This window comes from Centruroides sculpturatus, unplaced genomic scaffold (genome assembly GCF_000671375.1).
Source record: "Centruroides sculpturatus isolate CEXI.00-Female unplaced genomic scaffold, Cexi_2.0 scaffold1015, whole genome shotgun sequence".
Lineage (NCBI taxonomy): Eukaryota > Metazoa > Arthropoda > Arachnida > Scorpiones > Buthidae > Centruroides > Centruroides sculpturatus.
Window position 1 is genome coordinate 195,807 of NW_019385196.1, and position 17,932 is coordinate 213,738.

Sequence of the window (17,932 nt, forward strand, 5' to 3'; positions counted from 1 at the left end):
CAGGTCGAAGGGGTGGGGAGATAAATACTAGACACACACACAAGCCCTTTTACTCTTTATTAGCATATGTTTCCGGGAAAGTTAAGCAATTTGTTGCTGGATTTTTTTCAGTAAGATATATATTACTTATCTGGCTTTCATTACAGAACTGATTAGTGATTAGGGGATGGGCTTTCTTTCCATTTAATACAAGCACTATTCAATTTATGTTGATATTAGATTTCGAAATTCTTTAAACTGTTTATGAAATATTTTTTTTAAATGCAATTCATAATAGGTAATCGAATGCCTAAAATAACTTCAATCTTTATTGAGTTTGTATTTTTTAAAATTTATCTAGATTTTTTAAATTGATAAATTAAGTTTCTAATTATTCAAATATATTTCATGGCCTTCAAATAATCCAACGAACTTTTGTTCAATGATTATTATTCCCCTAGTCTATATAGTATAAAAGATTCGAAAATAATTTTTATATTAATTTTATAAAACGTTTTGCATAAATTTTGTATTGTTGCTCGCATTCTAGCTGAAGCATTCTGCAATAAAAACTCTTTGGAAAGCAAACATATCATAGTTGTATGTAGAAAGTCAATATAAAGAGTAATAATAAAATATTTCATTAGCTATTTATGGAGAAGTAGATGATAATTTATTAAAACTAGATAATTTTTTAAGTTAGAAAAAATATGTTACTTATAAAATTAGTGTCTGGTAACAATTTTTTAAATTATATATTTGAAAATTTGATCATCTAATACTGGAGAAAACAAATAAAATTGAATTCTACATTTTACATACTACTGATGGAGTTAAAATGTTCTATTCTGTATTTTAAAAAAATCTAGCAGCGAGTTACATAACTTTCCAGCCAAACTTTAAAATCGTGGGTAGCACCACGTTATAAAGTTTTTAAAATCTCATATTATAAAGTGGCAAAAAGCTTATTGATGGTTGAGGAGTTTTATAAAAAAATAAATAAAAATTGCAAATGCTGATAACGAGTAAAATCGTCATTAAGTCCTATCCCACTCGAGATATGATCTCTATCTTCCAACCTCTTTGACCTTTAACCACCAAACCCCTAATATGCAAATAATACTTTCTATAAATATAGAAAAACAAAATTATTTTCACATAAATAATATGATGTCAACAAGAAATAACTTTTATTTACATCATAAATATAAATTCTAAACATTACAACTCAACATTTAATAATTTTCATTTCTATGTTCACCAGTCTTGCTCATAAAGTAACTTCTGTTTTGCTTGANAATCAATATATTAAGAGCTAAAATTAAACTTTCAAGTGGTACGTTATGCTTTTTAAATATTTAACAGCTGTGGAATGATGTAATCATAGATTATAATATTTACTTTTTTATGTTATTTTGTTATACTATCTTCAATTTCTTCGCTATGAATTAACGAAGCAAGTATTCTACATTAAAATTATGACGTTACATTACAGGAAAGATAATTTCATGAATCAGTTTTAAATTTAATTGTTGAATTAAGAATAACCTAATCAGTAACTTAACATTATATCAAAAGAACAAGCTTAAAACGCGACATTCTAAAAACTTTAGGTGAGGGGACTGAAATTGTTGCCTGTCATATTTCAAATGAGAATGAGAACTGATAAATTATATATAAATTTAAAATGAAAAGAAAAATTTTCATTATTATAAACAAAACAATGCTCACATTTTATAGAAGATATAAATATAAATTACAGATTTTAAGTTAGGATTAAATTTAAGGAATCTGTCATTGATATAGAAATGGTGTCCCAACCAAAGGGGTCGCGACTCCCAGGATCAACAACCAAATTCCAGGATAATGTCACGGCCTTCCACTACTCCAAACGGGGGTCGCTAACAAAAAGAATTAGATAACACCCTTGCATATCAAGAACAATATAAGCCTACATGAGTGTCCACAAAATTAAAAATTTCTAAAGTTATAGCAAACCATTTAATCAAATTATAATATATTCAAATATGAATTAATCCATTTAAAAATATTTTAATTTGTCAGCAGACATAAAATTTTGGTAATACATAACTTTATAGTGAAAGTTCTGCATCGTGTTTTCAGCCATGATACCAACGAACACGCCTCAATTAGTAAAATCATCAAGGAAAAATTCCACAAAGTTAGAAAATGCCATAAATTAATTTTTAAACACCGAAAAAATCGCATGTTGATCATTTATCTCGTTACAAATGCTGTAGTCATGTCTATCCGTTAATAGAATACAAAGCATTACAATTAGTGGTAAGACATAATGGTTAAGTGTCCTCTATCGAAACGGTGACTACTAAATTCTTGAGCAATCCTCATTTAAATTTTTCTGGTCGAGTTGCATAAACATTATTTATTTATTTATTTCTTTTATCTCGTTGTTTCGTTAAAATACTTCATTTAACAGAAGAATTTTTTTCTTTGTCGCTGCTTAATTGATATATACCAGCAGATACAACCTGATACCTTATGAAATCAATTATTTTAAATCATAAAAAAACGTTTAAAATAAACGTTTTCGATCCACGAGCAAATTTTTTTTTATACTTAATGTATAATTTAAGCTTAAAAATACCTTAAATTGGTCAGTAGATATAAAAATTTCGTTAGGTAATGTGAGTTCTGCATCGTGTTTTCAGCCATGATACCAACGAACACGACTCGATTACAGAAAGCCGCATTTAGTAAAATCATCAAGGAAAAAAATACTAAAATCAAGTAATAAAAATGAAAAAATTATATTATATTTCAGTAGAGAAATCATTTAAATGAAAGTTGAAACCAGAAGTAAACTTTACTTTCAGGCTCAGACCCATCGTAAATTTACAAAGCAGCTTTACTACTTTCTTCTTCTTTTCTTTTTACTTTCTTTTCCTTTCTTAGTATCGCACAAATGCATTATTAAACAGGAAATCGGCTATCATCAATTGGGTCATTCCTCTTGTAAGCGTCCTGGAACATCGACCTAGCTATTTGAGGCCTTATATAAAGCAATTTTTCACACTAACTTATTATTAATATGAGATATGCCACTGGTTTATCTATTTATTCTTCGCATTAACCTATTAAGTGTCGTCATGATTAGCGTCAAAAAAAAAACGTTTTCTTATTGTTCCCTCAGTCGTGAGGTGGAAAAGTGAGATTCGTGGGCGAAATTCGAGCAATAATCCGAAATATGTGACCGGGAAAGAAAGAGGTCAGACAGACATGGCGACAGATGGACATTTCCTTGGATGGAAGCTAAAGGGGGGACATAAACAAATGGCCTAGTTTAACAATGAGTCGCAGGCATGCTAGTGCTGCCAATGAACTTGTGAAGCATTTCACTTCCTTCACTAATAAGATGTCGCTGCAGTCGAAGATGTCGCTGCAGTCGCCTGGCGGAAAACAGATGCAGCGACACCTGGCGGTAATCGGTAAGGTTAGCGCCCTCACGCGTCGAACGAGCGCTAAGCTGCTCTTGTAATTGACTCCTCTATTGGAATTCGATCTAGAATTGATATAGTACGCAAATAATTGTATAAGAAATCGTAATCAATGAAAACAATCTGACATACAGATACAGTATTTTTTTTTTCTTTTCCTCTTTTTATATCCGGTTTGGATATAAATAGAAGGAGTATCAATCCTTTTATAGATATCGGAAGTTTGTAAGTTGTTATATACCGAATATAGGCTAACAGAGACTGACACGATAAGAACAAACATTAAAGAGTTTATTATAAAACAAAGTTTAATTAGTTATTTTAAAAATTATGAGCTATTTTAAATATAAAAATCGGGAAATCTTCTATAAATATTTAGACAGATAAATAATATTTATAAAACTAAAATTTTATATGTATTTTTACATGCATTAGTATGATTAGCCTTCTGTTATGATGATCAGTAAATACTACAATTAGATTTAAATCAGCAATAATATAACAAATAGATGAATTAATTAGAGTAGATAACATTTTGTAAGCTGTTCCCAATATTTTGGAAACTGTTCTCGATGACACTGCCAGATTCCATACAATTACAGAAGTGGAGTTTTAGTATGCATACAAGTAATACACAAACAGATTTTTAAGGCATCAGAGATAACAAAACTAAACATATAAATTCTAATATTTATGCGTTAAGGGTTATAATACATGGAGCTAAGACATTTGTTATTCTGAACCAGTTCTTTAATACCAGTTTGAAAATTGGTCCAAGCGAGGTAAGCCAGTATAAATCTAGTTCACGTTTTGAGATAGGAATTTACGCATTTATGATAATTGATTAATAATTTGTAATTAAATAATCTAAGATAGATCAATAATTAATTCGTTTAAAATTGCTACTTGAATTATAGATCTGTAGAAATTGATAAAACTGTAGAATTCGACAGGGAGATGATGGAGGTAGTTAAGGCTTCAACCTATCGCTCCGGAGACTGGATTATTTGTATATGGCAACGCAACACGTGGGCAATCTACCGAAGGGGGATGCCTCTATAAAAATCATCGAAATTAATTATTAAATTTTAGATAAAAATCATTTATTTAGCTTCAAAACTTTATTCATTTCGATAAATTGTTCAAAAAAAAAAATCGATTTTTAATGAAGTAAAAACCGATAATTGGTGAACTCGTTTAAAATCGATCTTTCATTAATTAATATTATTTATAATTGATCAAAAATCGATTAATTTCTCGTTTTGTTTTAAACCATTGTTTAAAATCGATTAAATTTTTAAATCGATTTGTTATTAAATTGAAATCGATTACACATCGATTTTCTGAATTAGTCGTTTTGAAATCGATTACTGATGATAAGAAATCGATTATTTCTGATTTATTTAATCAATTTTGACAAATTATAATTTTTAAAATTATTTCTGTATTCCTTAATATCAAAATTTGTTATATTAAATTTTGAATATATTAAGCTATCTGAAAATTATTTTAATCTATATTTTTAAGGATCAAAGGCTAAGAAATTATCGCTATTATCCAAATTTATCCTTAAGGAAAGTAAAATAAAATTATTTCGTAAGAAAGAGTAATTAAGATATTTCTATTCAGACGGAGTGCATAGACGACCTCCGGATGCAAAGGGCCCCTAAAATTTATTCTTTTAAATAAAAATACTTGATATGAAAGTGATATAAACTAAAGTTACTTTTCATGAGTGGTGAGAAATTTCTTACTTATTTGATGAATTTATTCATATACTTTGATGACTTCGAAAGAGAGGTAGGGCCCTAAACCGTATAATTGATCCAGATCTATGTAAGAACTCGATCATAATCAATGCTTCTTTAAGGATTGATGGGATAAGGTAACAAATGGGCAATGTGCCAAGGGCGCGTGCCCGAGAGGACTTTCTATGGGAAACTAGCCCTTATTGAAGTGTCGGGCATGTGAAGAAAGAAAATTCGGAAAACTCCACGTGGCCAGTCCATTGGTCAGGCGCGACCCCGCGAAGTGGATGTCTGTTTAAATCTGTAATCGATTAAAAAAATCTATTTTTGTTTATTTTAGTTAAATAAAGCATTTAAACTGCTCAAAAATCGATTTCTGGTTAAACTATTTGAGATTGATCAAATGTCGAGCCACAAAATCGATTTTGTGACCTCGACATTTGATCAATTTCAAATACAATCATTAATCTATTTCTGGTTAAAATTATTTTTCGATTTTAAAGAATTTTAACCAGAAATAGATTAATGATTGTATTATTTGAAATTAATCTGAAGTTTATTAGTGTTTGATCTTTGAAAACTATATTACTAATGAGAGACTGACTCCTGTTTAGATGTTAGACACGTGGAGAAAACACGGAAAACTACACGCGGCTAACTCATAATGCGCGAAACCGCGATCAACTACTAGTGTTCAGGGATTTTATCCATTAAGCCACTGGTAGGGTCAGCCAGGTAATGCTTTACGATCTCTCGTTCCGTGCAGTTCCGTATAAAATTCAATAGAAAGTTATTTATGTATAGACTAACTATAATTATACAAGGTATCTAGAATCTCAACAATATAATTAAGCGTGATGAATTTCCCTGATAAATAATAGAAAGGAAAGATTAGTAAAACCTAGAAAAAAAAACATTTTTATTCATTTTTCAAGGATGAAAACTCATTATTCTGGTAACAGAGTTTTAAAAAAAGTAGTACAGAAATGGCTTCGAATTAAAGGAAACAGCGCGATAACAATAGTTCCAGTCGACAAATTTAAGACAAAAGAGCAACAGAAAAGGGTTTTATTATTCACCAATATAGCAAAACTCCTAAATATTTCGCATTGTTATAGCGTTAGTAGCGTAACCAGGAAGGGGACCCATGAAACCCGGGTCTTCTTACCTTTAATAAATTAAGAAAAATTTCAAATAAGTAGAAGAAAAGGACTTGAATGAAGCCTACACGCGTATATACACTATATAAGAGTTTTTACTCTACATCTCTATCGCTAGTGGCAGGATTGAATGTTAGTTTGCACGTTCCAATTCGACTCCCAATAATAATGGTTGTAGTTACCCTATTGTCAATGATTCTTACTACAGAAAGCGTCAGGGAATTAGTCACTAAATTGCAAAACTTTTAAATACAGTGACTACCCGATATGGTAAACAATTTTATCGGCTTTTGTCGTTCTTTATGTGCAGTAGACTTTCGTTAATCCGGCACATACGAGACCAGATGGTGCCAGATTACCAGACGTTTTCGTATTTTCATAAAATTTCATATTATGCGCGATTTTAATATTGCAGGTATAGGTTTATATTGAATTAAGTAATTTGACGAGAGGGCTTCCTATGTGAAACTGCTCCTATTTAAGTGTTACAACGTGAAGAAAAACCCGGAAAACTCCACTTGCCAGCCTTGTTGGTGAGGCGTGAATCCATGAACAACTACAGTATCCCACTACAAGTGTCAGTAGTTTCATGCACTCTGCGGGTAACATTGTGAGAATAGCTATACATTTTATACTAGTATACACTGCTGTATGCTTCCGACTTGTTTACTCACGCTCTTTAATCAATCTATCTGAAGATTATATTGTGAATGGCTCTACTGTGTTAATTAAAAACTCGCAAAAATATAATGAACGTATAATACAGTTAAAAAAACAAAAACTATACGTGAGCGAAATACTAGCATGTCGGATTACCGAACATTCCGAATTATGGAGCGCCTGGTTAACGAACTTTTACAGTGTATAGTGAATTATCTATATTTAGCTTAAGCTTTGAAAGTTCACTATATCGAAAGTCCACTATATTTTTTGCACTGTTATAGCGATTGTTATTATATAGCATCAGTAAAATATTTTTGAATCCACCAAAACTAAATTATTTGCATTGTTACAGCGATTTCACGAGTTAATTTACATATTATCCTCTACAAATTCCAACAACACAGAAAGTACGTTTCGACAGTTGTAACAAATTTTAGCCTGGAGTTATCCTATAAATTAACTCTATTTTTTAATATATATATACCAGTTATAAGTAGTCATTCCTCTCGAAATTCTTTTTTTTTTTTCCTTGGCATCTTGCTAATCCTGATGACCTCTTTAAATTATGTTTGCAGTCTTTGCACGCTTGAAGAAGCGCCGACGCCTTCAACGTGTAACCAAACAGGAATTAAAGATGAACCCATTATGACAAATATGATTATATTTAGCTAATAATAATAATAATAAAAAAATTAGCAGGGAACATTCCTACATAACATTTCTTTTTTTTTCCTTCTTGAAACAGTATCAAGGACTCGTTGTGGGTTTTATTATGAAGCGACTTCCTTCTAAAAATTGATAGTGTGAAGAATTAATTTCAAGTTTCGTCCTTGAACATTAAGATTTAGCATAAATTAATCCTGTTCTAGAATATATTAAGCTGATTTCTACAGTTGTTTTTCGTGCTTTTTTAGCAATTTTAAGTGGCACAGATACTTTAATTTCTCTCGAAAATATAAGCACTGACATTATTTAATTCCTCTATTTTTATAAAGTATGCAGATGAGGAGGAGTTGCAACACGTTTTGGATCATTGCCATTAACACGCGAATAGTAAGATGATGATGATGTTGATGTTTCTAGAATTTCAGTGTTTTTATAATGCACAAAACAATATAAACACGAATTGCAAACACTTTCGTGACAAACCCAATCATTGGGGATTATAGAAAAATTCGAAATTTCTATATATAAAACTAGGTTATAGATGAAAAATGACAAAATTTTTGAATAATTCTATTAATAATATACAATTTCGAAGATTGAATTACATGCTATTTTCTAAGTTGTATCCACTTTATCACGCTCCATTTCATAAGGCGTCCATTGTTTCTCGAGCGATATTTATCATACACCCAATTGATTTATTTCTATTTGCCTACCAAAAATAACCTCAGAAAAGTTGACCTTTTATTATATTATATCTGTAACATATAAACTTATAAAAAACAGAGAAAAATTATAATTATAATAATGGGAAATTTTTAACTTTACCAAACGGGTTTTTTTCCATAAATCGCCTAAATACAACGATATATTTATAGTTCCATATATAAAATTATTTTATTTTTGATAAGTAAACTCCTTATAAGTATAAACTAAGCCCTAATACAGGAGGAGCCTTTGATCTAGGCCTCATATTTTGAGGCTGTCAAAAGGTGAGTGACTTCTAAGAGGCTTGTTACAAAACATGCACTTAGAAGTCAAAAGAACACTACTAAAAACATACAGAACAGAAAACACAGAAGACATAGCTTAAAATATACAGAACACAGAACAGAGAACATAGAATTATTTCTGTATCAAGATAACATGATAAAGGCTTCTTTTCACATCAATGACCTACAAGATCAAAGAACAATGGGATTTCGAGCTCCTATTTCTGAACTCTCTGATACCCAGCAGGTGAGTCTAGTCAAGGTCGACATCACCCGCAATAGAGAAGGGTCATTCAGATAAAAAAAAAAGAAAGAAAGAAATATTTTTTGCCTTGACATCAATAAATTCAACAACACCCATTGCAGATTTTCCAAAATTCTTTCAATTGCCGTAACAGGATGTGTACAACTATTAATTAAAATTTATACAAGGAAACGCACCGTTACGCTACTTTTATCCTGTATATCACGGAATATATATTTATTAGCAATTTATCAGATAACGGTGGCAAACAGTGATATGTTCAAGAAACGTACCGACCATAAAAAAGTAACAAGATTATTTTTCCCTATCTAAACGTAACGTTACGTCCGATCCAGATATGCAAATGAGATATACAGATAGATATCCTCAAACAGAATTGGAGTGAAATAATATCTGTAACGCGAGGGAATCTTATAAAATGGATACCTTTCCTCCCTCGTTATTCTAATTTTAAAAACCTCCCACACTCGAAAGTAAGGTGGAGTGAATGACGAACGATGACGTAAGCTGTCATCTGTCATCCGAATAAAATGCTAAACGTGAAGTTCTGTAGTGTGACCCTCGTCGAAGTTTAACAGAAAACTAGTCAAACATTAAAGTGGCTCAAGGACTACCTGATAGATCGAGTGCTCCAAGGAAATTCCGGCTTCTAACTGACCCTCGGATCATTTCCAACGTGGACAATGCCCCTTCTTCTCAACTCCTCCGTCTTAGATCATCCTAAAAGATGGAGGAGTTCNAATTAAGAATAACCTAATCAGTAACTTAACATTATATCAAAAGAACAAGCTTAAAACGCGACATTCTAAAAACTTTAGGTGAGGGGACTGAAATTGTTGCCTGTCATATTTCAAATGAGAATGAGAACTGATAAATTATATATAAATTTAAAATGAAAAGAAAAATTTTCATTATTATAAACAAAACAATGCTCACATTTTATAGAAGATATAAATATAAATTACAGATTTTAAGTTAGGATTAAATTTAAGGAATCTGTCATTGATATAGAAATGGTGTCCCAACCAAAGGGGTCGCGACTCCCAGGATCAACAACCAAATTCCAGGATAATGTCACGGCCTTCCACTACTCCAAACGGGGGTCGCTAACAAAAAGAATTAGATAACACCCTTGCATATCAAGAACAATATAAGCCTACATGAGTGTCCACAAAATTAAAAATTTCTAAAGTTATAGCAAACCATTTAATCAAATTATAATATATTCAAATATGAATTAATCCATTTAAAAATATTTTAAACATTACAAATAATGAGATTAAATTAATTAAGTCGTGAAAACATTAAAATATAATAACTAAGTGTTTATATATTAAATAATATTATAAAATAGTCTTACTGTTATATACGAAAATCATCAGAAATAATAGAAAAACACTTACTGTCAAGAATTCTTTGAAATGGTTTTCTGTATTAATAAAAAAAAAAGAAATATAAAATAAGCAAATGTTTCAAAATCGAATCGTTAAATCATAATAATTGAAACAAAAATGAGAGTAAATTTGTTTAATTTTTGTGTATAAACGTCGATATCTTACCTTGAAGCACTTGCAAATCCTTTTTGTCATTCCATGTTTTCGAATCACTCAATTTTTGATAAGTTTTTCCAAATTTCCCATGAATGATGAACTTGGACATTATTTGGTTTAACTGATTAGGCAACTTGTAACAATCGTTTTATTAATTTGACAGAACAATGAATCCATATCGTACGTCACCCGATTGTTAGAATACGATCGAAATATTTCATTTGGCCGATAACGTAATTAAAAATGTTTAAAATATTATAAAATTCATTCAAAAATAACTTAATTATAATGTATTAACAGATCAACACATACAGTATTTCAATGTAAATTCGATTTAATTAACACAGTAAATACTTCATTAAGAGATTTGAAAAGTATTTTATGTTATTTTTATTTTTATTCAGAAGAATTGATAAAAATTGTAAAAATAATCATTAATATTATTTATTTAAATAAGCAGGAAGAATATAAATATGTAATTATTCATGGCAGTACTTTCTCACACATTAATTTATTTCATAAAAGTTATTGAAATATTCAGGTAAAAGTGGATTTTATATAAAGTAAAATTATCTGTTAGATTTTATAGACTGGAAAAGAACAGAACAGACAGGTAGTACCTGCTTAACACGAAACGAAACTACATTAAAATAACCTTATCTTTCTCTTCATAAATCAAGATGTACCAAGTTAGAAGTAAGGGCGGTTCTGTAGAACGAGAAAGGTGAAATGCCAAATGCAAATGAGAACTAGAAGAGAATAGAGAGAAAGTATAGAATTTCTCACGTGTATATTTAAAGATTTTTATAGAAAAATCTCATATATTTAGTGATAAGTGTACCTTATGAGGCGAAAAAGAAAAGAAACGATATCAAGGACGTTGTATTGGCCAAACTTTCCAATAAGGCGCAACACCTTCTCAAGGCAGACAAGCAAAACGGAGTCAAAACCAGTTATAAGCCAGTCGATGCCTCGAGCCACAAGTAACGGGAACTGTGTCACAACCCATGCACCGTTACGTGGATGCCGGTTACCTAGATCGCGCAGTTCGTCTTCTGCTAGTGAGCGGGTTGAGTTGGGCTAAGTATCGTTCGGAAATCTATAAAGGAATGAACGTTACGTTTCGTCCAGCTCTCTAGCTGTGGGGGGTTTGGATGTTTAGTTTCATACCATGGTCCGGCAAATCGTCATGTCGTATCTATGGTCCAACAGGTAGCTATGGATTGGTGTGAGAAGTGGTATCGGGCCATTTACGTGACCCTTTTATTCACAGGTGAGTGCATATCTATTTTCGTTTCTTGCCTTTTTTTAAATATTTTTAGTAGCATTCTCGCTCGATAATAATTTCTAATATTTAGAAAAATTAAAAAAAAATACAGTTAAGTCTTTGGGTCGAACACTTACGAGCACCCTACACGCTATAATTACTTGGATTTATTATTAGTCTACTAGACCTAATTATAAATTGCAATTGCTTTAATTGTCAAAGTTTATTTTTCTGTCTCCTGTATTTTTGTTTCGATATATCGTTTTAACTATTTTCCCTCTTTTATATTTTCTATAATTAAATAGTCATAAATAACCGTATACGAATATTAAGAAAAAAAGAATCGGCGCCATAGCCTATAGCGAATAGGGTGAATATTACATAATCCGAACAGGGAAATTTTTATATTATAAATATTTATTGGCAAAAACTGTTCTATAAAATTATAAATATTCTTTTGTTATTTGTAATCGAAAATTCGCTTACAAACATTGACATTAATATCTTCTTTATATTAGTACTGCTTTGGTATATCGTCTCTAAAACTAATATATATGTATGTTTTAATAAATATACTAAAAAGTTATCAAGTAAATCGGAAGAAATGCAGTTTATCTTTATAAATTCACTAGTTAAAAGAGATAATAAGAAAGGAAACTCACCAAACCTATGCCATCCATTAGACTGTATATCATTGAATTTATTCATTCACCACGCGTGTTTACTGTAATGAAGTAGATAAATTTTATTTCTCTTAATAGCTTATTTAAATGTTTAATTTAATTTACTAATCTACATTTAATTTATTTATTTACACAATTTTATCCATTTACTTAAAAATATTTCTTTATGAACTTTTTATTTATATATTATCAATAAACTATTTTCTCTCATATTATAGTATACATGACAGTATATTTTTATATTTAAGAAGAATTTTTTGATCAAATCAAAACAGGATTTAAACGTATAAAAAAAATATGAAAACACGTGTTCTATTTAAAATACAAGTCGCATTTTTTTTTTTAACGAAATCAAATGAAAAGAGAACAAACATTTTCTAAATAAAGATTAATAAAACACGATCTAAAAATGTATAAAATTAATGTTATCAATATTATTTTTTAATAGTAAAAATACCGTATTTTATTTTTATAAGGTTTTGGAAAGTTTAATATATATTAATTTTTTTTTAAATTGATAATATACACATTATTAATTAAACTCCATTTTAAATTTAATTAAGATTGTATTGTAATTACTTAACAGTTAAAAATGTTATACTGTCAAATTGTAAATTATTCAAGACGTTTAACTTGTAACTGTAAATAATTTCAAAGTATAAGGAAAAAAAAATGTGGTTTTAAAAAAGAAAGGAGAATTTTTGATGTTCTTATGTTTATTTGTATTATTTATTGCACAAAGCAGTGAAACCATAAATGACTTAAGTAGGAGTACAATTAAGATATTTTGTTTGTAATAATTTGTATTTGTACTTTAATAAGGAATTAAGAAAAGTAGGAATCCGAAATAATACCATTCTTATTGTGAATAATATAGTAGACTCTTGCTAATTTGAACTCTCAATAATCTGGCACTCTCACTAATCCGACACTCATCTGCACAAGAAATGACCGGATTAGCGAGAGTCCGCTGTATTTAGTTCTGTAATGAACTGTACATTACATATGATTATATATATGTAATTATGTAATGTGTATGTGTGTATATAAGGAAAATTTATTATATAAAATTTTAAAATATTACTTAAATAGCTTAAAATTTAGTTTAATGCAAGCATTTTGTTTAATAAAATTTAAATTCAATTTTATTTACTAATTTTCTCTCATAAATAATAAATTCTTTATTTTTATTGTCATTTGCCCGATAAAAATGCAGCATAAAACTTAATTTTTTATATTTTTTTGTAATATTTTTCCTTTAATTTTAAATACAAATTTAGGCCTAACTCTTACTTTTCTTTTAAACTGTTACGTTGATAAATAACAATTCATTAATTTTAAACTGCTGCTGATAATAAAAGCTTTGAAAATTTTCCTTAAATTCATCTTAATGAACGATTAAAGTCCAGTTATTTTTAAAAAAAAGGGAGACAAAAGAATAATTAATCTCAGATAACGAAGATAGCCGCTTTGTTCTGCTTCTAGGTCGTCTGCTACAATTATCACGTGACGATTAAAGCGACCCCTAAAAGTGTAACATGGCAATACGGAAAAAAAAATCAAAAATTATTTTTTATAAAATTATAATTTTTTTTTTATATTTTCACTTTATAAATCATAAATTATTATTGAAAACATTATTTAAGAATATTTTAAGAAATAATTTGACATATACGATGCTACTTTTGTAGTTATAATAGAGTACAGTGACCTCAGCCCGAAGGCCTGGTAGACACTTCCTTCCTATTTTGTGTATTTACATGTTAATAACATCGTCCTACAACTTTCTCTTATCCATTAAGCCGATTTAAAATCCAATTCGTACTTTTAAACTAGACAAGACGGCTCTGTCCGGTTTTCTTATTGTTTTCTATTTTTATTTTTTTTTTATTCAGCATGGTTAGCGGCCTTGCGTCGGTAAACTAATGTGATTTTATCAACAGGTTTAACAGCTTCAGGGACCATTAGGAAAAAAGAAAGGTAGTAAAAGAATTGGTAAAATTTATTTTTCGAATATTAAATTTAGTAAAAAAAACGAAATTTCACTCCATATGACTAGAAAAACAAAGCGGAACCATTTTGTTTCTTGGTTTATTGTTATCCTACGAGATAAACTTACTTTTAAATGAAAGATTGAAGTCAATTGTTCTATATAATGTTATTAAGTTACTTTAGCTATGTCACATGATTATGATTTGTAAAATGGAGCACCTATCAGTTGTAGGTGGAACACCTGTTATGGGCGTGCCTCAAATGCATTGTTTGTAGAGAAAAAAAACAGCGAAAGGGGGAAGAAACTCCTTAAATTTTGTGCACTACTATATCTTACAGTCTATTGTCAAGTGCACCGTGAATAAATGAAAGGTATCATTACTTAAAAAACCGCTTAATCTATATATCCCATTGCACAAAATGGGTTAGTAACCCACTCGATCTCTCTAAGAGTATATTTAACATTTTGTTTCGGAGTTTTGACTTAAGTTTACTTATTATTTTTTTTTCTTTCCCATCTTCCCATTTTCGTGAATCTTCTACTTCGTGACCCGGAAACATCGTATCTGTCACGCAAAGTCACGCAACAAACGTGGTGATGAACGGTATACATGACCCTTTAGGTTACCGACCAACCAAACTAAAAAAAGAAAAAAAGAAAAGAAAACAATGAAGGGATTGAAGAGAGAAAGGACATTTCTTTCTATATTATTCATATAAATTAGAGCCGTTTTTATTCAATTATCGTGCAAGAAGACAATATACAATTTTAAAAAATATATAATCACCGAAGCTACTGTATTGTTGAATTGTCATATTAAACAAAAATGTCCGTGATAAATAGGTTTTTCGGTAACACCCAACTCAATTTAATTCAGTAAAATATTTTGAATGAATCGAACCAAAAAAGGCGTTTTACACATTTTCATTCATAAAAATATTCTTTTTTTTTTTTTAAATTAATTTAAGAGCGTGCAACCCTACTCACGTTTCGCCCGTCATGAATGAAACTGTTTAATTAATTAATTAATTAATAATTTAATAATTACATTTATGTAGATGATGATGCATATTTTAGGGGAGTCTAATTAAAAAAAAAAAAAAAAAAACAGTTCGTTAAACCCTGTAGAGAAAATGTCGATTTGTTTTGTATAAAAATTTTCCTAAGGCAATAACTGTTCTACTTCGTTCGATATCTTAACATTTTGTAGTTGTAGAAAATCTTTAATACATATAAAATACTGTTAAGAAAGGAAACCTATCACCTGGAACAAAAGTGACTCAAAAATAATCGTTTTTCTAAACAAACAGACCGTTTTATGTTAACAACTGTTATTAAATGAATAGTTTTCTACCATCATTTACCAAAAATTTAAGCATTATTTACTTATATATATATAGAAAAATTCCTTCTAGTAAAAATTTTAGAAAAATCCATTATATATGCATTAAAAATAAGTATAAAGTCCTTAAATTAATTTACAAAAAATAAAATTACAGTGTTAAAATTAAACTAATTTAAATGCTTTCTTAATGAAGTAATTTCAATTATTGAACTAATCACATTCATTATTACTTACTTAATAGTGTAATTGCAAGTGTTCTTTTGTTATCGTTACGTCATTAAATATAACAGAAAAAAAAAAATAAAAATAAAATAGGAAGAAAGAGGCATTATACTATTTGTTTTTAAGTATATATTTTTTATAAGGCTTGTAACTGTTTGGAGACAATCTTTGATTTTAAGGAAAAATTTTTCAAATAAGGAAATTTGTTTTTTTTTTGAACGTGAAGAAGAATTATAATAAAATTTATATTATTTTATTGATTTATGACGATGTTATATATATATAAAAAAAAACAATTCACGAAAAATTACACAAAATAACTCTATAGGGACACGACACTAACTTTGGACAATAGAAACGTTGTTAGCAATTACTAGAATTTTGTTTAAAGTCACGTCAACAAATAATCAGGATGTTTATAAGATATGTCGTCCATTGTTTTCACTTATGATTGAGGTTGGGAATTTATGTCGATCGAAAATGCTGTGAGAATTGAAATTCGTATCGTATTATATAGTAGCAAATAGCTCAGAATTGGATACTTGAGAGTGAAATGATGTTAGGAAAATTGATAGAAATTGATCCTGACCAGTTCTTAATCGTTTTAACGTGTAGTCTACTAGGATTGATCTCTCTTGTTTTGCGATTTGAAGCAATTTTATAGACATTTCCTGATGTTTCTAGGCTACAATGTCAAGGAAATAATTCGCAAACTGTTCTTTTCGCAGTTCTAGTTCGTGTTTTTGTTATTAGAATATATTTATAAACATTAAAAACGGAAACTTGATCTCATTTTCCATGTTTTTAATGCAATAAACTTCATTTACAACTTAAATATTTATTCTAAATTTAATTATTTTCAGTTCTAGTTCAATAGTAAATGCATATTTAACATAATTTTAATTGTTATTTTTCGTATTAACTTCCTTCTAAACTATTAAAATATACTCTTTTTTTCCCCGTGATTTCGATACTTACTGATGCATTAAAATTATTAGATTAATAAAAATTGAGTCGTCTTCACTCGTGTTCCAAAGCGTGACTTAACTTATTTTATGCGAGGAACAAAGGAAAAAAATATTAAAGATTGTATCGAGGTAAAACATTTTTGGAATAATAATGAGCTTACGTTAATTTTATATATATATATATATAGGCTATACATAGTTTCAATATTTGTAAATCGCAAAACGGGGGGAAAACGGTCGCGTGGCCTATATCAGGTTTTGAAAGCCATGACAGTTTCGCCTAAAATTTTGCATTTATTTTATTTATTAAATCTAATTGAGTATAATATAAGAAAATAAATCGTTCCTCTTCATTCATTTAACCTTAAAAATATTTTAATTTGTCAGCAGACATAAAATTTTGGTAATACATAACTTTATAGTGAAAGTTCTGCATCGTGTTTTCAGCCATGATACCAACGAACACGCCTCAATTAGTAAAATCATCAAGGAAAAATTCCACAAAGTTAGAAAATGCCATAAATTAATTTTTAAACACCGAAAAAATCGCATGTTGATCATTTATCTCGTTACAAATGCTGTAGTCATGTCTATCCATTAATAGAATACAAAGCATTACAATTAGTGGTAAGACATAATGGTTAAGTGTCCTCTATCGAAACGGTGACTACTAAATTCTTGAGCAATCCTCATTTAAATTTTTCTGGTCGAGTTGCATAAACATTATTTATTTATTTATTTCTTTTATCTCGTTGTTTCGTTAAAATACTTCATTTAACAGAAGAATTTTTTTCTTTGTCGCTGCTTAATTGATATATACCAGCAGATACAACCTGATACCTTATGAAATCAATTATTTTAAATCATAAAAAAACGTTTAAAATAAACGTTTTCGATCCACGAGCAAATTTTTTTTTATACTTAATGTATAATTTAAGCTTAAAAATACCTTAAA

The 17,932-nt window shown here is 29.2% G+C and overlaps 1 protein-coding gene across 2 annotated transcripts in view; it reads left to right on the forward strand.

The window, feature by feature from the left end:
- LOC111636008 overlaps window positions 1–17,932 on the forward strand; it is a 58,374-nt gene that overhangs the window by 24,618 nt on the left and 15,824 nt on the right. Inside the window, exon 1 of one of the 2 annotated variants that reach the window (XM_023381160.1) lies at window positions 11,108–11,772. The exons of the other annotated variant lie outside the window; for it this stretch is intronic. Coding sequence (XP_023236928.1) covers window positions 11,700–11,772 — 73 coding nt within the window. The 5' untranslated portion in view covers window positions 11,108–11,699. Of the gene's footprint in view, window positions 1–11,107; window positions 11,773–17,932 lie in introns of those variants that run through there. 2 annotated transcript variants of the gene reach the window in all.